The 24,436-nt window shown below is 31.6% G+C and overlaps 1 protein-coding gene across 1 annotated transcript; it reads right to left on the bottom strand.

Moving 5' to 3' along the window:
- Positions 1 to 5,424: 5,424 nt before the first annotated feature.
- On the bottom strand, positions 5,425 to 23,884 carry LOC129220317 (ATP-dependent DNA helicase Q1-like). The gene is given in 12 exon segments (XM_054854717.1): positions 5,425 to 6,489; positions 8,080 to 8,275; positions 8,277 to 8,353; positions 11,281 to 11,375; positions 11,975 to 12,113; positions 15,242 to 15,508; positions 16,631 to 16,712; positions 17,685 to 17,851; positions 19,199 to 19,504; positions 21,381 to 21,560; positions 23,458 to 23,628; positions 23,714 to 23,884. Coding segments are annotated over 12 exon segments (1,938 nt in total). The 5' UTR covers positions 23,730 to 23,884; the 3' UTR covers positions 5,425 to 6,247.
- Positions 23,885 to 24,436: the final 552 nt, after the last annotated feature.

Genomic DNA, 24,436 nt, shown 5'->3' with positions numbered 1-24,436 from the left:
GTATAGAATATTAGAAGGGTTAGTTTTCTTCTTTAGTTATCGCACAAAAATAACAAAAACGTTTTTTAAGGTTTTTTTTTTAATTAAGACGAAAGCAAATGCATTTAATATAAAAAATAAAAATTTTAAGCCTCTTACCAAAGCGTATAACTGAAAAGAACAAACAAAAACAAGATGAACAATGTTCCAAGATAAATGTCCAGTTTTCTTTAAACTCACATAATATGTATTTCAAAAAAGATACATAACAAGTACAATTGGCACAAACAGGTAAAGATAACTTCCACTTGCTGTGTTCATTGCAAAAAAATACAAATAAGTATTTAAGTTATAAATAAATTTAAATATAATTCTATATATCCTACTTATGTTTGTATAATATCATAAAAAGAACTCATTAGTATTTTCTCCAATGCAAATATTCTGAATCTAGGTATTAGTGGTAAAGACATCGTAAAATTCATTCTGTGCGCACTATTAACGGTAAAAGCACACAACGTCACCAAGTAATTGTGTTACATCTTTTGTAATGCTACAAAAAAAAAAAAAAAAAAAGAGTAAAACTTACCAAATTATTATTTTTTTTTTTCAGCTTAGATATTCTCTAAAGTTGATAGGACATGCTGTGAACTTTTAGGATGATAGATCCTTCTCTTGCTGTTAGTGGAAAATTTTCCTACTAAGATCATGTGACCAAGAACCAGAGTTGGGTTTTGGACTGTTCGGTTCAGGACTTGACAGGTGGTTTTTACCGTCCAAAACTATGCTAAAGCTAAAGCAGTGTAATCTAATCACTTCTTATCCACTGCACTATTTGTAATGCATAAACATGTATATTAATGAGGTTTAATTTGTGTGAATAATTAATAATGAGTATTTGATAGTATTTTTCTCCAAAACATTCATTTAAAAAATATTTTACTTAAAAAAGTTGCCAATAACTATTACATGAGAATTTCCTTATGTAACAGTTGGTAGAGTTAAAAAGGAAATTCACAGCACTACCAAAACAACTAATTTCAGTTTCATTTATAACTCAAAAGAATGTTAGTAAATGTGCAATATTTAGGTGCAAAAAAAAAGCTTAAATTTTTTTTAATGGTTTTTGCAAATAAGTTTTACATGACGCTTTAATGGAAACTATTTTTTAAAACATAGATTAAAGAATGAGAAATTAATGATTAAACACTAATGATGTTATAAAACTTGTGCTATTCTTTTTTTTAATTCATATTTTTAATACATTTTGTAACTATAAAAAATTGCAATTTATTGCATTTAAGTCAGTTATTACACTATGTTTTGAGCACTTTCTTTTGTACACATACATAAATGTCGAAAAATGTGGTTTATGGAAGAAAATAAACCTCTTGCATACAAATTGAAATTTTTAACGAAGAATTTAATTTCTACATAACTAGATTAAAATCAGCTGCATAATTAAGTTACATATACAGTGGCTCCCAAAAGTGTTCGTACACTTTGAAATTTTTTAGTAAAATCAAAATAACTCGAAACTGAATTCGAATATGAAGTCCAATATTTTTTCACATCATTCCTATGTCATTCTTAATACAACCTATTGGTTTTTTCAAAATATTGACGGATCTTCTTTTTGAAATGGGTCAGAAAACGAAGATACAGAGAAATAACACGCCACAAAAGTCATCGTACACTCAAATATTTTCGAATAAATTCATGATTAAAATTATCATATGCCGTTTCATTAATATTTTTGTATTGTGTTGACCCTTTTAAGTCATTTGGCTTAAATTTTTTGTTTATTTATTCCTTAATATTGTGCTTATTGGTGTAAAATGGCTGGTATTCGTAAAAAACAGAAAACACCATTCAAAATTTGAATTTTTTCCCCACAGTAGTGATAAATTGGTTTGAAATGTCTCTAAATTAGTTAATTTATTTGTTTGTATAGTAAAGTGCTTGATAAAATGCTTTAAAGAAAGGAATCGGACCGAAAACAAAGTAAGAAAAGGTCAACCGGCAAAGTTGACAAAACATGATTGGAGATTTAAAGTTAAAAAAATTATGAAAAATACACATTTGAGTGCTGTAAACGTTTCTGCAGAGTTAAATGAAACATATTACATTTAATTTTCACCTAAAATTGTTCGCCAAGTTCTCTGATTAGCTGGATTAAATGGGACCTCTTCCCGCAGAAATTTTCTTGGTCGTGCGAAAAACAGAAAGCTTACGCTTTTCGTCGCAAAATCAATTATAAATAAGTTAAAAACGTTTTAGAATCACGTCTTACTTACAGATAAAAATTAATTTAACATTTTTGGTTAAATTGTTGTATAACTGCAAGTAGAAGAAAAAATTAGGCACTTAATCTTAAGAACTTATTTGGATCAGTTAATCAGGACGGTGGAGGTGCTCTAGTGTGAGGGTGCATATCAGCATCAGGATTTGGTAGTTTGTAATTTTTTGATGAAATAATGAATCATGCTGTTCCTTTAAATATTTTAAAAACCAATTTTGAACTCTTAGCCAAAAATTTGGTTATTGGAAACATCTTTGTTTTTTATCAAGATAACGATAAGAAGCACACGGTTTTCAACATTTGCGTCTAGTGCCACGAAAATTGTCCTAAAGTTTCGAAAATACACCCTAAATCTCCAGGTTTTAACTTAATGTAACGTATTTAAAGTTATCTGGAGGCTAGATTACGAAAATAGGGCTTTAAAACGAAAATAGAGCTAGAAACAGTAAGACTCGAAGTGTGGTAGAACACTTACTCAGAAATTACGCAAAAAAAAAAGAAAGAAAAAGAATGAAATCTTTTCTCAGACGTTTAAAAGGTGTTATGAATATTGTATGATATTCTACTAATTAATAACTTAATCAAAAGTTAGATTATTCAATAATATATAGACATTTTAGAAAGTGTACGAAGACTTTTGTGAGATAAAATTTCCGACACTTTTTGGTTTTTGATTTTTAAAAAATTAAGTTTAAATATTTTTTAAAAACTTTTCATGCAGTTTTGTTAAAAATTGATCATAGATCTTATAATTAAATACCTATTTCGAAATATTAATTCTAACCAATTGATTGGGGCCTATTTTGTTGAAAGTCGCAGGTGTACGAAGACTTTTGGGAGCCACTGTATATTTATACTTGAATGTTCCCATTGAATAAATCTATTAAATAGTCAAAAAATAATTTTGACACATTTTGTTCTGTTTGTGATATTTTCTCACAAAATATTTTCTCAAAAAGTAGTTTTGGACACTTTTGGACACAAGGGTTTTGAACAGGATGGTAAAAACCTAGTTAACCCTGCTCTCATTTACACACATGCATAAGGAAATTTGGTTATAATGTCAAAAAAAAAAAAAAAAAAAAAAAAAAAAAAAACTATCTTATGCATACAAATTGAAATTTTAATCAAGAATTCAACTTCTATGTAACTGGATTAAAATCAGCTGTATAAATAAGCTGAATATTCTCATAGAACAAATGTTCAATATAAAACAATACTTTGATATATTTTATTCTGTTTTGATGTTTTCTCACAGAATACAATTTTTCTAAAAATATAGTTTTGGGCAGGGCGGTAAAATTTACTGTGGTTTCTACCGTAGTGTGCAGAAAATTCCCAAGAACATAAAGCCCCTCCTGAATATGGAAGGTCAGAGAGGGAGTTTTAGCATATTGTGAGGCAACTAAATAGTGTCTTCTTTTCTCATTAATTTGTTGGTTCGAAAAAAGGGAGCAATGGATGAGAGTGCCGTTTTCAGAGAAAGGGTTATGAGAAGTATTTGGGATGGGGCAAAATTTACTGAAGCAAATTTATTTCTTGTATAACAAGCTGTCACATTGCCAGTTTTTAACTTGACAGGTTCTCGGAGAAAGAGTTTCGTTCCACAGAGGAAGAGTTCGGTATAATGCCATTTTTGTAACATATCTCTGTGTTGGAAAAGGTTCAAAGAAGGGTTACTAGACTAGTAAGAGGACTTTATGATAAAAGATTTAATAGGCTGTATAGCTTGGAGCAAAGGAGGACCACAGGGGACATGATTCAGTTGTTTAAATTTATCAAAATGAAAGATGTTAACGGGTTAAATTTTTGCACGGAAAGCACGACAAGGGGTCACTGTTTTAAGCTATTCAAATCTCAGGCTAACCTGGAAATTAGGAAAAATTACTTCTTTGGTCGTGGGCACTTTGAACAGCTTACCGGAAGAGGTGGTAATGAGCAAGGGAATGGATAGCTTTAAGAGAGCCATTGTTCTTCATTGGGGACTGATAAACTGACTAGGACCAGCCTAGCTGGGTCCAGAGCCTGTTTCTGGTCGTCGTATTTGTATTTGTATATTCAATTATTTGGTGTTGTAATATATTTAACGGAAGTATTGAAGAGGGGTAGGGGAGCGACTTTTTCCTATTGTAAAATATTGAGGGGGACGTGTCGGTCCCTAACCCTTGTGCTAACAATGCATGTGCCTAAAATGTTATAACTCAAGTTATATAGGGGCTATAGAGTTGTATAATACCTCATTCTGATGTTATATTAAAGCTATAGAGTTGTATAATAGTTCATTCTCTGAAGATAATTGAATGTATTTTAATCAAATATGTAAGTTGAATTATTTTGGAAAAAACATTTTTTTTGCACAAAATTTTAAAATTAAATTTTTTTTGGAGATGTTGTCTATTTAAATTTTTGAAAAAAAAAAAAAAAGGTTTTTGATGCATTTTAAGCAATAAATTTCAGATTGACATTATAAGGGATCAGCAGTCGCAGCCGCTTCCATAATATAAGCAAAAATTGCAATAAAGTGTCCTACATTTGCTGTAACCACCGATTCCTTCATTGTCTCATTACAAATTTTTTTGGATGTATTATTCATTAAAATACATTGTAAAACGTTTATTTTTTCCTTAACTTTCATAGGACACTATTTCAAAAATTGTTAAATTTTTAAAATTGAAAATTTTGTAAAAAAAATATTCTTTTGAAAATTTTTTATGTTAATTATTGAATTAAAGTGCATGCAATTCTCTTTGAAAAGAGCTATTAAGTAACTCTGTAGCTTCCTTGAAAAGTTATAATATTTTAAAGCAAATTTTAGCAAAAATTGCAAAACTTTCCTCTTATTATTAGCTGTAACTGATGGTCCACTTTGAAACTTTTGGATGCATTAACTAAAACAGATTTAAAATCTTTTGCTTTTCTCAAAATTTTTAAAGGATAGTATCTTAAAATTTTGTGATTATTTTTTTTTTCAGGAAAATCATTTAAGTTATGTATTAAATTAAAGTGCACGTAATTATCTTTAAAATGAGCTATTACACAAGTCTGTAGCTCCCATAAAACTTTAGTAAAACATTTTAAAGCTAAGCTGGCAAATAAAAAAAAGGGGGCTTTTTAATGATTTTCAAAAGTAAATGACTCATCAATTATGAGTGATAGATTTTTTAATAACATTATATGTAAATTTAAGATGTCAAGTTGATTTTACATGGAATGACTGCATGAACAAATTCTTTAGACATTCCTTGAACATACGTACTAAAGAATTCTAAGCAGATTAATTAAGCATTAAAATAAAAAATCCTTTTAATAAAAGCATACTTTTTTAAAATATTGAAACACAAATACAGTATAACCTTGATTTAACAATTATCAAGGGACTGGAAAAAGTTATCGTTAAATCAAGAGCATTGTTAAATCGAGGAGTATGGACCTGGACCAGGGAAATGTATCATTAAATTGAGGAAATCGTTTAATAGGGAATCGTTAAATCGAAGTTGTACCGTGCATAGTTTCATGAAACTTTCGATTTGATAGATGGAATATTTTGAAATGAAAATACAGAAAAGGTTTTGACATGAATGTGTATGGAAGAGTTGAAAAAAACCCTTTCCATGTTTCAACTATTTTTCTGACACATAAAAAAAAGTTTAAATTTTTTTTGATAAATACAGAGTTTGAAAGACAAATAAAAGTCATTCACTGTCACTAACAATAACCATGGGTGTTCTTTTCTTATGTGATGTTATTTCGTAACAATCAAATTCCATATCACTGTCCGAAAGTTGAATTTCTTCCTGTGAGGGCGTCTTTGTAAAACTAATAGAACTGTCATCTTTTTTAGCTATTTCTTGAACTTCAGATGATTTAGAATTAAAAATAGCACCACTGAAATGTGATTTTTCTTCATTTACAGCACAAAGCTTCACTTTAGTTTTCTTGGTCTTTTGAGGAGTTGCTGCACTTCCTTTAGTTGATGTGCTGCCTGACACAGGCCTTGTTTTTTTTATTTAAGGATGTCACTTTTGAGTTTTCACTTGCAGGTTTTGTTTTTATTATTTTTGAAGAATCGCTTTTAGCAGAACTGCTGTCTTCTTTGGTTGATTTATTAGATGAGCTGTGCACACCATTTTTTGAACTGTTTTGCACTTTAGCTTTGAGACATGGCATTGGGAGAAGCAATTCGTCATTTTTTGGTGGTTTTCTGGAGCCTGGAAATTTGAATTAAAATTTAATTTTATAAATGTAATCATAGAAAAACAAAAGGCAAAGTAAAATACAATAACAGTTTTTACATGAGAATTCTAGAGCACTGTCCTTTAAAACTACAGTTAGAAAATATATTGGTGTGTACTAGACTTAAACAGTTTAAAAAACCCTTTTTCTCACTACAATCAAAGAATCTTCCATTAAGTTTATGCAAAATAATTTGGTTGAGCAAAAGATTTTATCTTCAACAGATAAGGAAAAAAATCCTGCATTGTAGGAAGTAATCGGATTTTAAATTTTTAAATCAAACTTGCTTACAATGTCTGCTTGTCTTTAACCTCCAATCTCATAAAATTGAGGGTGACTGTAATTAGAAACCAAATACTGCACATCATGGCCAGTGGTGTAGAGCCAGATTTTCATTTTGGCAGAGGTCCAATTACAAAGCAAGTTCAAAAAATGGAGAAATGTTTGCTATTTACTAGCTGACTAACATTAGCTGGGGGGGGGGGGGATGACTAAAGCTACTGACTAAAATTAGATTTTTTAAAACTAATTGTATTTTAAAATCGTTTTTTAAACAGCCTAAAATTAAATTAAGGTTCTTATGTTTTTCGTCTTTAAATTTTCAGGATCCAGAGGGGGAAAAAATGATGTATTTGAATGAGTGATATAAGAGATGTCAACTGTAATTTAGAATTTATATACTTGATTTTCTGTGCATGTGTTTTCTTTATTTATAATTTTTTTTTCTTCTTTAATGTATACAATTATGCATCTTTTTACTATTTCATTTTATCTATATTTGTTTTAAAAAAGATTTCATTTAAGGTAATTTTGATGCAGTGTCCCCTCCTTATTACAACCACAGTTAGTACATAATCATGGCTAAAATGAAATTTTGTTAGCAAAGTGTGGTTTGCTATTTGATTACATTAAATTTTTATGCACAATACACATGAAAAATCATCATGCATTTTAGTAAAAATTTCATGCATAAGTATCTGCTAAGATGAACAAAAATTTCAGAGCTTAAAATTTTCATGATTGAATACCAAAACTTTTTTGACAAAAAAATGCTTACCAGTTTACGTGATTGTAGAAAGTCTAATACCCAAAGAGAAGTGTGAACTAAGTCTTTTTGCATGGTAATTAAAATCTGTACACCTATTTACGTGTGTTCATTTAAATTTGCTAAAAGGTAAAATTCAATCTTTCATTGTGAGCTGGAGTACAACTTTATGAAAGCAGCTAAAAAAAAAAAAAAAAAAAGCAGCCGACAATATACAAATGGCACTAGAGTGTTTTACAGAGAGATATGTGAATTGTAAAATTCAATAGGCCAAAAAAACCTGTCTAAATAAAAAGATCCCCCCCCCCCCCCAAAAAAATGCTTAATTTAAAGAAGGAAGTTAAATTTCTCTCAATACAATTCAACTAAAACAATAAATGTTTTTAAAATACAGATATGCAATTTTCATGGTTGTTACTAATAACTCCCAATACAAACAAATTGTGAGTTTTTAGAATTTTATATTAACTGGGCTCAATAGATTATATTTAAAAAAAAAATGAATAACAAGCATACAAACCAATGTTTATATAGCTTATAGTAGAATAAGGTGTAAAATGGAATTCTTCTATTAGATATGACTCAAGAAGCAAAAGGGCAATTATTCTCTCACAGTTTTCTCTGCTGAGGAGTGTAGGTGACAATCCAGGTGGTCTTAACTTTGGTGGACCTTTTCCAGTCCAAGATTCAATTAATTTTTGAGAAGTCAGCCTTTCAATCAATCATATTGCTATGATTTAAAATATCACATAAAATCCTGTATTCTTTTGAAATATTCTTTTGTGTTTCCACATCTAAAAATAGAAATATAGGAATAAAAATAATAAATAAATGATATAGGGGAAAAATAAGATAGTATAAGAAAAAAAATAGAGTATATGTATAAAAAAATATATGCATAAATAAAAATAGAGGTGAAGACATTTTTGCTATTTATCACGCAGATGCCAACAAGCAGTCGCAGCGATTGGGGGGGGGGTAACCCCACTTTTTATAGTTCATTTACTTATTCTATTTTCCAATTTAGAAACCAAAACTAGAAATTATAAAAAAAAGCAGAAGTGCCAAAACTTTCAGATCATAATTAGTTATACTTGATATATCTGTTTGTGAAACATTATTTAGTACAAGCAGTAACGTTTCGTTTATGTATTCATTGTTTAGTCAATCAATTGTTTAACTAAAACAAGCCATACTTGCTTAATGAAATTATTACCAAGTGTTTGTGACATCCAAGGGTGCCCACACCCCCTAAGAGCAAGGGCGCACCCCCCCCTAAATATTGCAAAGACCCCCCAAAAGGGAAAAAATCCCTCAAAACTCTAACAATTTCAATGGTGCAGTCTGTGCCATGAACCTCCCTAGGTGGGCACCCTTGGTGACCTCTCAAAATACTTTGGGGAAAATAATGTAAGTCTAATTCATGCCTAAGTGTTTCTTTGAGGAAAGTATTGCGTACATAATTCATCAAAATCTTAAGAAAAACGTGAGTTAAGTTGTTAAATTTGTATCAATTAAAACTCATATGCTCTAAAAACCAGACTTAGCAAAATTTTGTACCTTTTCCCCTTTCGTTTTTTTGCTGTCGCTAACAATTCTATAGCTTATAGTTGTCTTTTTTTTTCTTTTGCCTCCCCCCCCCTCCGCAATTTTCAGTCCCAACCGCTGCTTCTGATGTCGAGTAAGGATCCAGAAGGGGGAGCAGGGAGGGGGGTACATGGGTGATGAAAAGTAGTCTAATGCTGCATTTCAGAAACATATTTTGAAAAATTTATACCAAACTCTCTATTTGACCAGAACTTTTACCACTTTTGACGATCCCCTCTTCTGAAAACAACTCTCTCCAAAAACAGGAGCTGGATTCAACCTTCGAAGATGCACTGACAAAAGATATTATTTTTCATAAGAAACATTTTCCAGTAGTTTTGCTTTGGGGCTCTTAACCTTACTTTATAATCAACTCACAGCATAGATCTTATACTGAAAATTTAAACTTTATTGGCCAAGTAAATACAATCCTTCTTCACTTCATTTAAGACTTCTTTGAGTATGTTATTCAGAGATGGTTCAAAGGAGGACTACTAGGCTAGTAAGGGTACTTTCATATTTAGATTATGATGTGAGACTTCAAAAACTTAATATTTATAGCCTTGAGCTAAGGAGAGTCAGAGGGGACATGACTCAGTAGTTTAAATTTATCAAAATGAAGGATTGGTATTGGATGAATTTCTGTACAGAAGGCAGGACCAGAGAAAATCGTTTATAGCTATTCAAATCTCTGGCTAATCTAGGAATGAGGAAAAATTACTTTAATAGGAACGTAGGAACTTAGAATGTCATGGTCATAAAGTCATCCAAGCAGGGGCGCAACTGGAATGCTAATTTGAACAATTTTCAAAAATACTTTTTTTTTATTCGAACAAAGATGAATGCACTTTGAGAAAACGAAATGGTTCCAAAGTAAGCAGGGATGATGAGAGGTCATTTAAAACTTCCCCCTCTCTCCTTTTCGGCATTTATTTTTTCTGTAGTTAGGAACTCATTTAAAACGTCAGTGATTACAAGATCGTATCTTCTTCAGTGTTTCAATTTCAAGTACTTAGAGTTTATTCTTAACGTGATTTCAATTCTGGCATAAGAACAATTAATGTTTTTGCAACAGTTTTTGAATAAATTGCAGAACTTGTACAATTTTAAGGAATTTGACAAAATAATAATAATAATAATAAATATATATTGATGTAAAGAGAGAGAGAATGCTGACAGAGTGTTGTGAAAAAAAAATTGTGCCCCCCGCCCTAAAAATATTTTCTGGTTGTGCCCCTGCATCCAAGTGAATCAATATCTCGGGGGGTGCTGGACCACAAATTGCTGGGATTCTGGTCTGGATAAAAAAAAATCAGAGCTGTCTTCAGGGTCCCATCTAACCAGTAAAAACACGAACAGTGGTAGATACGGGGACCCTAGAGTGTAAGGTAGGATTTTGGAACAACTTAATGGAAAATGAGCAAGGTAGTAGATAGCTTTAAGAGGGCTACTGATCTTCACTGGGGACTAATAAATTGACAAGAATCAGTCAAGTTGAGCCCAGAGCATTTATCCTACAAATTTTACTCGGCCTTCTTGCAGTGTGGAATCAAGGAGGGAACAAGCTGGGCAACTACTGGGTGGCAGCAAACTCACCCATTTTTTTCCCCTACTGAAATTCAATTTGAAAGAAGATGGGTAAGGGCAGCAGTTTCAAGATATTCCTCGTCTCGGAAAAACAAAATATTTGGGACGACCTTCTAGTCAGATCATAACATGGACTCTCTTCCAGTTTTGTCAAATTCGAAATATTTACAAGTTTCAACCTTTGATTTTTCATTCTGGGCCATTTATTTGCCTGGGCCCTCTTGCTGTGCACCTCCTCACCTCCCCATGTGACAGTCACGTCCCAAAGCCTCTTGCTGGTCATCACACATCAATTTACAGTTTGACATAAGTGGCAACAGAAGACACATCATACATTGCAGTTTCTTTTTTTTGGAAAAGATATTAGGGTCGCTGAAAGTCAGGGAGGGCCCCTTGTCACTTTGGTTATTTGGGGTCAAGATGACCTCACCTGTAATTCTAGTGTTAATAAATGAGTAAAACATTTTACATTCATACTTTTACTGCATGAATGTAAATATCTGTAAACAGAAATAACTTTGGAAGACAATTTTTTCTTTTTACTTACATGGGCCATAGTTATCACAATGGTCGCACATATTGTTGCAGTCAGATGATTCCCACCTTTCTCCAAAATGTTGAGCAATAATTGCTCGTCGACACCTGAAAGAAATACATTGCATTCTATTAACCTCTTAAAATGATATTGTGTATGGATTAAAACAAAATTGTGCTCAAAATGTCATAAAAAAAAATTTAGCCCATAAGAAGTTAACACATAGATCATACTCTTATTTCAACATAACAGCTCCAAACTGATCCAAACGAGCTGTAACACCTGTCATGAAGAGCTCATAGTGAATTATAAAATTTAGCATTTTGAAAATAGTCTTGTTAAGAACACTGAGAGAAGAGGTTTGGCTATTTATTCATTACTTTAAAAAATAATCCAAAAACAATCTTTATGATGCAAATCTTTACTACTAATAATGAAGTAGAAAGTTTGTGACTCTCATAGGGCTGAGTCAGGAGTTTGGTTGATTTTTGTGAAATATGGCACAAAATTAGTTTAGAACATTTAGGATTAATTAGGATCAAATATCCTAATTAATCCTAAATAACTAAAAACGGAGTTTTGGCATTTTTAACTAAATGACACTTTATTTTTAATAATTGTTACTACATAAGTTATAGTCAGCATGCAAAAATAGCTAACGTAAAAGATGAATTAAACTGAAATATGAAAAAACATTAAAACTTACCTGGACAGATCTAAACAGTAAGCAACCATAGCGTATAAATGTTCCAATCCTTTCTGTTCAGTGAACACCATGGTACTTTGCCGGAAGACGTCTGGGAATCGGAAGAAAAGAATGCAAGTAGCCAAATTATCGTCACGTCCTAAACGAAACAAACTAGTTTAAGTTTTTCCAGGACTTGTTTCTAAAAGAAACATATTTTATAGTTTTCCCACATTACATAACTTTTCAGGTCAATCGTATATTTTCTGGTAATACTCAGGTAATCTTGAATATAGAATGAGACAATTCAGAACCTACTACAAGCAGCTTTAAAAATGCTTGGTACCTAATTTCATTTTTTTTAAATTTTCTTGAATTAGATGCTGAAAAAATGCTATGCCACATGCATGGCTTTAATAGAACTTTAAAAAGTTTGATTAATGACTCAAAAAAAAAAAAAATATGTTGCAAGGGGTGAACAATTCAAAACAATTTTGTAACTGACTTTTTGACAACATATTTTTCTAACTAACGATTAAATAGCGAAGGACAACACAGAAGGAAGAAATAATGGAAAAAAGCATCTTCATAAAAGAAAATGCAATGGGTCCTGTGGCTCCTCATGCAGCAACTGAACTTTGTGCCCAGAACATTATTAATATTTCGTTCACTCCTTCCAAAAACATTATATTAGGCAGCAAGAAGCAAAGGAATGTAAGAGAACATTTTCAAGTTTTGAGTAAGATGCATTTAAAGATAAGGTCATAGTTCGGCTTTCATTGAATTTTTTTTCGAAATCATGCTATACAGCAGCACCTACCAGGGCTACTAGAACTATCTCTTGCCCCAAGACACAGGAGAGATTCACCTATCATTTTTACTGGATATACCCAAAATTTTAATTTTGCCACTTATATCCCTTTGCTTTTCACTGCCTCATATTTCAAAAAACGTTATGTTTTGGGAGAGCGATTTAAAAAATGAAAAGTAAGATATCATGTAGTAAAACTATTTTTCAAGCCACTGATTGAAGTTTTTCTCACGCAATAAGGTTTTTTTCAAGAAAATCTGGTGTTTCTTCTATGATTCATGAAGAAGAAATGTAGAAGGTGTAAGTTTTAAAAAGTTGCGCTTTATTTCTGACGCTCTTGCACTAAATTTCAAAGATACTAAAGTGAATTCCCGTTACAACAGATACCGATGCAACAAAATATCAGTTACAACAAATAAGACATATGGTTCCATTTTAAACCCATTAAGATAATGTAAAAGAAATCTCGTTTTAACAAAATTAATTTCTTCAAAATTTGTTACAAAAAATTTTTTTTCTCAACAACAATTAGAATATTTTTTACTTAATGCTGTGTTGGGAAATAAAAACCAACTTTTACAAATCGTAATGTGAAAACTCTGTTTGTACATTTAAAACAGAGCCATTCAAGGTGGAAATCCACTCATGCTGAAATGTAAGATAATGTGGGACAACAAAAGCCGGTGTCTAGTTGTACCGAAGGTGAAGCACCATGCGAATTCGCAAGGGGATCAGCAAGATTCCAATTTTCTTGTGGTCAGTATAAGTGGTGTTTGTAAATTAGAATATTTTGTAATGTCCTCTGGGACCAAACCTCTCGTAAAAAAGAAAATAAAACTTTTTGTGAAGATGACCAATGAATAAAAGGTCAGTGTGTAATATTTTTCTGTATGCTTTTACAGAATTAATAATGAGCTTAATTATATTTTAGATACTTAGTAAAGGTAAGTGTTGCAGATTTAATTATGTTAGAGTGTAGATTTGGAAAATTAACACTTTTATAAAAATACTGAAAGTTTTAAGACAATTGTGTAACAACAAAAAAATTTTATCAGTCCCTTGAAGTTCGTTGTAACGGGATTTCACTGTATTTAAAATATCTCAAAATATGTCATTGTTTCTAAATGTTCTCCTTAAAAAATAATAATGAAAAATGTACTTTTTTGTGTGAAATGCTGGTTTTAGAACAATTAAAGCCATCTTTCACTAAACGGCACAGATACTTCATACTTAATGGACAAGCACAGCCCAAAATGAGACATTCTTGAAAAGAACATGCCAAAAATACTTGAAAATGCAAATACGACACTTTTGCTCTCAAAGGGCAAAATATTAAGATATAGAAATGCGGCTCTTGCAGAGATATGCTAATGTTTCATCGAGTTTCACGTTAATCACACAATACTCAAATTTACACAAGTGGACCAGATTACTTAAAGAAAACTCTATTCTCTTGGAGATCGGACATCTCTTGCCGACCCCCACACTTGAACACAACACAAGGCGCACTCACACGTATATTAATGATGCATAAGCACTTCACTTTATGATTAGCATTTGGTGGTGATCGCAGCATTCGACTTGAAAATTGTTTCAGTAACAGAATAAACAATATATTCTTAAAATGAATACTTTTATAAATGGTATTGATAAAATTTTTAAATTGCAGACATGAAAATGCTTTAGACAAAACAATTTAGTCATTTTTATACATTTCCCTGTAATATTAATGATTAAAATGCTGATCAAGTAAAAGGTATCAATTTAATGACACCAGGGTGTGAGCTAGGATGCAAGATTTCTGCAATATTTTCCTAAAAGTCCTACTAAACAAAAATCTATTCGTATGCGATTCTCACAAAAGCTGCACTTAATTTTGCTCAAGGTTTGAAATCTAACCTTGGGTTTTAGCTGCTGCGAGTTATACAAGAAATCTTTTATTTTTTAATAAGAGGTCAACATTACACAAGGGTGATTGTGTTCCGGTATTTTACCGAATTTCCGGCATTTTCGGACGTATTTCCGGTATTTTTATGTCCAAAAATACCGGAATTATGTTTTTTTTTGTTATGCTTTTATCTCCCTACCTCCGCAATTTTTTTAAAGTATATAATACTCATAAAATATATCTGCAAGAGCCCTAAGATGGACACCTATCCTTTAAGATGAACAAATGCCAAGATAATTTGTATAACACCAGCTCAAAAGTAACTTTGTAACCCATTAAAAATTTAATCAAATGTATACACAATATTTTGACTCAGAACTATTTAATACTATGGAAAAGGTGCACTTAAGTAATTGGGGCCAAAGATTACCCCCGCCCCCGTTCTCGATTTGAAACTTTCAGGTATTTTTTGATGAACTCACAATCACCCCTGATTACAAAAGTGGATCGAAAATGAAACAAAATTGAAGAAAAAAAATATTAAAAAAATGTCAACAGTAGGAAAAAGGAATGGAAAAAAATCACCAACCTGCACGTCCACTTTCTTGATAAAAATTTTCCATCGATTTTGGCATGGAATAATGAATGACAAAACGTACATCAGGCTTATCAATACCCATTCCAAAAGCAACAGTTGCAACAATTACTTGTGTACGATTGGAGGCCCAACTCTTGTGCACACTGCTTCGAGACTTAGCATCCAGCTGAGCATGGTATGCCTGGGCCTTTATGGATCTTTTTCTCAATTCTGATGCAATTTCCTCAGAGTCCTTAACAGAAAAACAATAAATGATTCCTAAAAATACAGAAATTCAATGAATATTACTTTAAAAAATCCTTTGAGAAATTATATGAATAGTAAAAATTATTATGAATAAAAATAGTTTATTAAAACGATTGCACTGTGAGGAAAAGGAAGGAAAAAACCCTATGAAGTAAAACCATAATTAAAGTCACTTTAAGTATTTCATTTGAAAGTGTTTTGCTTTAAAAACATTTAATATATTTTAATGCTCAAAACATCTGTCACATAGTAGATAAAAGAGGAAAATATGTCAGCAAATTTAGCAGTAAGTTACTGTCCTTAAGCCAGGGCTAAGGCAGAACTACATGCACTATACCAGACAGCCCGGTTATCACACCCTGAAACTGCAGTTTCAATTATATTAGAACTCATCAGTCTCGATTAGTGAATAACCAAGCTGGAGGCAGATGTCATCTCACTGAAGCTGAGAGTGCCAACACATTGGTAGATAAAATAAATTTATCTCACCAGTGAGTGTCTACAGCATGGTGCGGTTCGACTCGCGAATTAAAGGAAACGCTTGGGTATTTATTATTAAGTTACCGCCTCTAAGCCAGGGCTAAGGCAGATTTAGTCGAATGTTGAACCGCACCATGCTGCGGACACTTGCTAGTGAGATAAATATACTTTATCTACCAGTTTGTTGGTGCTCTCAGCTTTAATGAGATGACATCTACTTCCCCCAGGATCAGTTACACATTAATCCAGACTGAAGAATTCTAATAAGAACAAAACTGCAGTCTCTGGATGTGATAACTCGGCTGTCTGGAACATTGCACGTATGTTAGCAAATGTTTTTTAACTAGAAAATTTATTAGAGATGAAATAAATACAGCCACATGTATAAATTGAACATTAAAAACCATCAAAGTATTAATTGCAATCGAAAGTTAAAAACTGATTAGGAATTACAGCACATTGAAATTTTTAAAGCAAAAATTTATGTTAAGAACAAATATAATTAGCTTCAAATAGAATAATAACTTGAAATTATTAAAAATATATTTATGTGTACATTATTCATAAAATATCACAAGTGCAAGAAACCTTATAGTTTAGGCATAAAAATATTAAGGAAGGTAAATTAAATGGAAAATATAAACCATTCAGTACCTGAAAGTCCATTGAAGCGATTACTTAGCATATTTTCTAACTCTCCCACATTATCTTTTTGATTTGAAGATTTGCAAAATACCTAGCAAAAATTTCTTTATCAGTATTTTTTACAATGAAAATCACAAAGAAAACATTTATATATGATCTTCACACAATATAAGATACAATTCTCCCTATATCCAGTAGTTATAAAATATAAAACCAATAAATTAAATGCAGAAATGAAGTACCTAGAAGCAAAGGGAAAAACTGCCATGGGCAGGTAAACAGCAGTATCAGCAGAAATGAGTTTTCGAGATATTTGGAAAAACTCATTTTGGATTCACTACTAACAACACGGAAATGTTGGAATTGAGCCTTTTTTTATAGCTCTTTTTCAGTCGAAACCAAATAAGCAACTTGTACAATAAAACTAATGTACAAAAATGCAAAAAAAAAAAAAAAAAGAAAACTTTGCAGTTACTTCCCTTTACCTGCAAATGATCGTGTAAGTGACAAAATTAAAATCTGGAGATAACTAGAAAAAATGGTAGAAGAAACTTCGATCTATTTTGGGACAAAAGATGGTACTAATAGCCCTGGTGGGTGCCGCTTTTTAGCATGATGAGAAAAACTCTGCTGAGTGAGCCTATCTACCGTATGAACTTTGCAAGCAATGTACCAAAACTTAAAAAGTTCACTTACATTCCTTTGCTTCTTATTGTCTCAAATAAGCAATAAAAATGCATGTTTAATGCTCATGTAATTTTATTGTTCATTTGTACGTTTATTACATTAGGTTACTTTATTTTATTCATATAAAATACTTCTTCATAAAAAAATGTAATTGTTTTTCAGCCAAAACAATTAGTTCTGGAGTATCAACCTCTCGGGTAGCAATCAAAAGAAACAGAAACCATACATGTACCATACAATTTATTTAGCCTACATGCTAATAGTTCACACGAAAAATAATCCTGAGTATGGAGGAATAACATACGAAAATAATTACTTATTTTCCACACTTAATAGAGGAGTTCAATACCCATAAATGAAAAGCAGAAATATTTACCTCATACTTCAAATTTGGACGGTTAAAAGAAGCTTTTAGCACTAGGCATCCTTGAATGTTTAAGATATTTTGAACATCAGCAATAACAGAGGAGGTAGCTGTTGCTGTTAATCCAAGAATTGGTACTTTTGGGAATTGACGTTTCATGATTCCAAGAAACTTATAGTCTACAGATAATGATAATAATTATAATAATAACAATAATAGTAAAAAAACATTTAAGCAGCCTAATATAATTTTGTTAATTGTAAATAATATTTTTTTTTTGAAAAATCTCAAGAAAATGAGAAAAAATACACAGTTAAAAAGAGCATTAGTGGTTTAAAAGAAAACAGCAATGAGGATTCAGATCTATCTTGTTAAAATTCAGCACATGACCAAATATGAATTTATACCTGGGACCAAGACATGATAGAAATCTGCCCGCAAGGTGATAAACATTTTGGTGCAGCAACAACCAACGTCCAAGTATTGAGTCATAGTAATTGCATTTACTGAAGTAATGTAATCTTGGTTTTTTTCAACAACCAGTGTTTTTTCTACAGCTAAAACAATGGATTCTTAGAAACAGTAGGAAAGGTGGAAGTGTGGAGAAGAATGATAATAGTTTATTGCAGGGCTCTCCAACCTACGGCCTGCTGGCCAAATCTGGCCCGACCAAGCATTTTAAAAGACAACTAAGCCAAGAAAATCTTAAAAGTCACTACCAAGCATGATCGTAGACAGAGGAGGCTAGGAAGGGACAACTACCTCTTTCTAGGAGAGAGTTAACTTTCAATTTCCTCCCTAAAGTCACCAAAGAGAATTTGAAATTGCTGCTTTGAGACTTTAATTTTAAAAAAAAATCTGGAATATAGTTACTTGCTTGGGGGGGGGGGGGCTAATGTTAACTAAGCCATCTGAATTGAAATATTCTTTGATTGGTGAACCATCTTGCCTCCAAAAATTTACAATATGGCCCTTGAGCAAAAAAGGTTGGCAACCCCTGGTTTATTGTATAGGGTAATACTGACTGCATAGGGAACATAAAAAATATTTTTTTTTAAATCAGGCAGAAAATATGCGTAAGGGAAATTTGGAAATTTCAGTTTACTATAAAAAGGTTTTCATTTTAGCAGGAGTTTGAAAAAATCTTAACAAATATTGTTAGCAAAATGGAAGCTTGATTGGACTCGGTGTAAAAGTTCACTACAATCGAGAGCTCAAAGCAGCAGAGTTTCTTAGTGTTCTGAATATAGAAGGTGTTGGGATACAAGTTTTCTCTCTTTTGTTAATGAGTAAAAGAAAGAGCATTTACTTAAATGAAGTACTGAAGTATGACGGCAGGCAATGTCTCTCAACTATTTCAAATTTTATAACAACTGTACACACTTGAAAACATAAGACAATTGTGGAATATTCATATTGGTTGAAGTGTACTGTGACTAAATAAAACTTGGGAAACACAGTTTTATTTAATTTATTTCAAAAGAAAACACTACCAAATTTCACACAAAATTTCAATATATAATCACCTGTTCTGAAGTCATGACCCCATTGTGAGCAACAATGAACTTCATCTATTGCCAGTAAAGAGAATGAGCCCATTTTATACATTTTCTCCAATTTCGCCATGAAGCGTTTGCTTTTCGCTAATTTTTCTGGTGTAACATAGAGCAGCTTCAAAGAGGGTTTCTTTTCAGTCATCTGACTGTGGACATAATTCACATGTTCCCTAGAGCTATTAGCATTTAGTAATGCTGCTGGAACATTCAAGGACTCCATAGCCATTATTTGATCTTCCATCAAAGACACTAGTGGCGACACAACCAAAGTAATACCTGGAATGTCGAGGAGCAAATTTTCACAAAGTGGAAACTAAATAGTATACTAGATATAAAAATAAGTCAAATATTCACAAAGGAAGTATTTAAGTTATTTTTTTTTTGCTATGAATTAAAAGCCTTTTATAAATGATAATTTTAATTCCATTTTTTTTAAATTTTATTTTATTTTATTTATTTATTTATTTTTTTTTTTGAGTTGATCCAAAAACAGATTTGCAAACAACTATACTGTTGTGGGCAGGTAAACAGCAGAATGTTCAGTACGCTTACAAAATAATACAAAATATTATGTATCATAAAGACATTAAAAGTTTGTCCTAAAATGAAAAAGAAAAAATAAATAAAGTTAAGTAAATATTTTCTTCTTTTAGCATAGGTTCATTATGCATTTTCCTTCGAACAATTGGGAGGTATTCATTGAATTTCAAAACATTGTATCATATTATCCACTACTTTTTGTGGTTTTTAAAATGAATATTTAATTCCTTTAATTTTATGGTTATTTGAAGGCTTAAAAAAAGTTCTTTTAGTTCTAAGGAGCAACCCAGTATTATATAAAAAAAAAACCATTTAAGCCCTGCTTAAAGAGGTAACTTACTGCAAAAAAAAAAAAAAAAAAAAAAAAAAAAAAACGAGTATTGTTTTCCTTTGTATAGAAAAAAAATCTAGCTTCTATTTACAGGCATTGAAGAATTAAATCTTGTCTTCCCCAACTTTTAATAAGAAGTATTATTAGAGAAAACATTTTGATGCATTTAGTACATGCGATCTAGTCATCAAGGGAAAAAATAAAACAGAAAGAAATTGCAACTAAAACATCCTGTTTTAAAGTGCTACATTCAATATTTTCTAAAAATTCCATGAAAAACATTCATCTCCAATTAAAAATAATAAATTGCACAAAGAAGAAAAAACATTAAAAATGCTTTTGACATAATTCTTGCTGATTCTTTTATGAAAAATGACCCCTGGAATTCAAATATGATCACTGTTTTCCAGGTTACCTCCCATTTTTTAGAAATGGCACCCAACATCATTTTTTCACTTTTTGAGTTTCATATCCATTATTTTTATTTGGAGAGGAAGCGAGGATTATAATAGTCATCAACTCTTTTAAGAAGCTAGAGGACATAGGGACAAAGTTCAAATACATTAACATTTGGAACAAGTTGGGAGACTCATGGGGGTATTCTTGCCTAAAATATTTTTAAAATCATCTCTCTTTTCCTCCAAACAAAAATACTAATATGACAACTAGCAACAGGCTCTGGGCTCATTTAGGGTGGTCTTAGTCAGTTTATTTGTCCCCAATGAAGAACAATGGCCGTCTTAAAACTATCTACCCCCTTACTCATTACAGCCTATCCCAGTGAGCTATTTCAAGTGCACACAACCCCATTAAAAAGTTATCTACCCCCTTACTCATTGCAGCCTATTCCAGTACGCTATTTCAAGTGCACACACCTCCATTAAAGTAATTTGTTTTCCTAATAATTACTTTGAAATTGTCCAAATCTGAAAAAAAAAAGTTGGGTGCACTATTTTCGAAAAGTGGTAGGTACATGATGGGGGAAAACATTGCTCATATTTGCATTCAGTGGGTCATTTTGCGTAAGAATCAGCAAGAATTATGTCAGAAACATTTTGAAGGTTTTTTTTTTTTTTTTTTTTTTTTGTCACACTGTTTTATTTGTATTGGTCTTGGTCTTTTAGAAATACAGGTCAAAATTATTTTCATAGCTTAAGTTCACACAAGAAAAAATAATTTCACTAAAAATGATAACGGATATTTTCTAATGCACTTTAGGAGAAAAAAAGAAATAAACAAACAAGAAACAATCTAGACTGGTAAGCAAATGAAAAACGTCACCGTCTAGGACCATGGCAGGCAATTGATAGCACAGACTTTTTCCACCTCCAGTTGGCATTAGAAGAATGCAATCATGCTTAGACATAACAGCATTTATAGTGGATAACTGGTAAGGTCTGAACTTATTCAACTTAAATACAGTCTTCAAAACTTCATCAACTTTTTTTGACCAAGGATGATCTGGGGAACAAAAGAAAAAAAAATCAACAGATGAGAGTATGATTATCAATACATAAATGGAAGAACTCTAAATGTGCAATAACTGTAAACAAAATAAAAACTTAATTTTGCAGAAACATAAGTACAAGTATGCCCATTAGACATCCTTGAGGCACGCCAGTAGTTCTTGGGGCCAAAGTGCCATACACAAACTTTACATTATACAAAGCACTTTGGTCCTTTAGAAAAGCACTCTATGACTTGATATATTTTTGACAAAAATTTTCTGCACAAAAAATATCAGTCATAAAAATAAATGTGACAAGAGCAATAAACTTATTAAAGTACAGTATAGGATCCGTTAGGGTAATTGGGTATAAGATTTTATTGCATAAAATAAAAACTACTTATTTGATACTCACACAAAAATTCAATTATAAACATCATCTTTACCTATGAGCATATGCTGAAAAAATGTTGCCAACACTCTTTTTGAAATCGATAAAAAATAAATTCAACTTTTTTGCACTTGTCAAATGCAATGCAAACCAACTACTTCCAAATAGAGCAACTAATTAATTTGCCACTTTATTTCTTTCAAGTTTAAGTATGTAGACATTATTTAGGGTTTACTTTAATTTGGCATTGAATTGAAACATTTAACATAATTACTTTTCATGTAAATAATGATTTAAAAACATGGGGTAGGTATATATTATTTTACCAATGAGCAGGACAAATAATAATTTTACTGGACTGCTAACATAGGCATGTGTGTGCATCCTCACTACCCAAGGTAATATATGCTAAAAATGAATTCGAAGGTGGTTTTAAATCTGCTTAAATGTTCTGTAACAAAAAACTACTTCCCGCCTATTAACAGCTTGTCATATTGTGCTATTTTCAGTCTAAAATCCATCTTAATACTTAAAAAAAAATTAGTATTCATACTATCCCATTATTGCTGTTGTATCTACATTCAACCTAAGTTTGAAAACATTGAGTAAGATTGTTTTTAAAACCATTCTTTGATCTTTAACCATTATTATACCCAAATTCTTCCATCCACAGGGTAATTTGGATATAGTGAAATTTATGTTTGCCATTTATATGCAAATGGGTCTATTAACATGTAATTCGTAGAAAACTTCTGACTGTCATAATGCTAAGCTGAAACAAGAAAAATATGTAAATAATTTTTTTACAGGATTGGAAAATTCAAAGTAGGTCATTTTTATACCCAAATTACACCAGACCCAAACCCTGATTTAACGATTGCCAAGGGACTGGAAAATGTTATCTTTTATGCAATCAAAGATATTGTTAAAATTGAGGAGCATACACATTCAATGCAGTTAAATCCAGACCAGTGAAATGTATCATTAATTTGAGGGAATCGTTAAATATCGGGTATTGTTAAACCAAAGTTATACTGTATAATAAATTTCTGTATGAATGCTAGATTAACTGAAAAAAAAATGAATGTTGGGAAAAAAAGGTAAACAAGTAAAGAAAACAAAGATGTTATAAACATGCAAAAAAGTCAGATAAGTTGATCTTTCAACTTTAAACCTCATGTTTCACGTTCTTGACTTATACGCTAGTATCCTACTAGTATATAGGTTTTCCCTGCTACAGTGCACAGCTCTGCCAACTGAGTTATGTATGGTTCATAGGGTATTCGAAAAGCTATTTGTTTTGATTTATTTGGTGAAATACTTTGAAAATGTTTCAAGTATTCTATGTAAGTGGCATAGACTTCATGATAATTCCCCAGAAATTTCATTCATTTTTGGTTGGCAGAACCAATTATTAAATTGAACAAATTAAAACACAATGCATTTTAGAACTAAAAATAGAGTAAAAACTCAATTGTCAATAACAAGTGAAAAATACCAATTTCATTTTAAATTCATACCACATCTTTCCCAGTTTTGGCTTGCTAATTTTTCAGAGGCTTCTTCTTGGATACGTTTCTTGATTTGCTCTTTTTGTGTTAATAACTTCTGTCGCTTTGTATTGAGCTTGTGTATAGCCTGGTCAATATGATTTATGTCATTATTTATCGACTGTAACTGAGCTTCGAAACCTGTAAAAAAATTAATTTAGATATTAAAGATTTTTTTTCCTTAAGCTCAAAAAATAAAACTTTTACGTGTAAGCTTGAAACATACTTTTTTCTTCTGACATTATGTATATTTTTCCTTTAAATTACTGTTATTCTAACATACATAACATAAAATTAAGAAAAAGAGTAATCATTTTTAACGAGGGTGACAAAAAAATCATTATTAATATTAAAATACAGCAGCAATTTTCAGAAAATTTAACACCAGAAAACTCAAAACAGACGACGAACCACCGTAAACTGGTAAACAAAACTTTCTGTTGCCATTTTGCTTGAGGAAAAAAGTTTTACTTTCGCCGAACCCATTCGATCAAAGGCTTTACTTTTCGAAAAGAAACATTATTTTACTCCTCGGGAGAGAAAAAAATGTGCTTCACCAGCGATGCCTAGAGTCCCTATATGAAAACGTAGTTTTGATGCCCACCAAGGTTGAGTTCGACGAGCTCGACCGAGAGCGACCGGTTAGTTAATCACGTGACAGCTAATGATCACGTGCTCCAATCAACTAATCAACTGCTTAGAATGGTAACCGCTGTGGTAACCGGTTGTTCATAGAACGCTTCGGTTAGTAACCAGTTACTTACCGGTAGACTGGTGAATTTCGTCGAACGTAACCCAAGAGGGCGTCATGGCGCAGACTGCGCCATTGAAATTTTAGGGGCGGTTGCAGGCGGTTGTTTTGAGTGGTATTTCTTTACCTTTAGGGAGGGGCTTGCTTTTTTGAGGGGGGCGCTTTGCAATGTTTAAGGGGGTGCGCCCTTGTTTTTAG

Source organism: Uloborus diversus, chromosome 4 (genome assembly GCF_026930045.1).
Source record: "Uloborus diversus isolate 005 chromosome 4, Udiv.v.3.1, whole genome shotgun sequence".
Classification (NCBI taxonomy): Eukaryota; Metazoa; Arthropoda; class Arachnida; order Araneae; family Uloboridae; genus Uloborus; species Uloborus diversus.
Note: the sequence above shows the minus strand (reverse complement) of the source record. Positions and strands in the feature narration are given on the sequence as shown.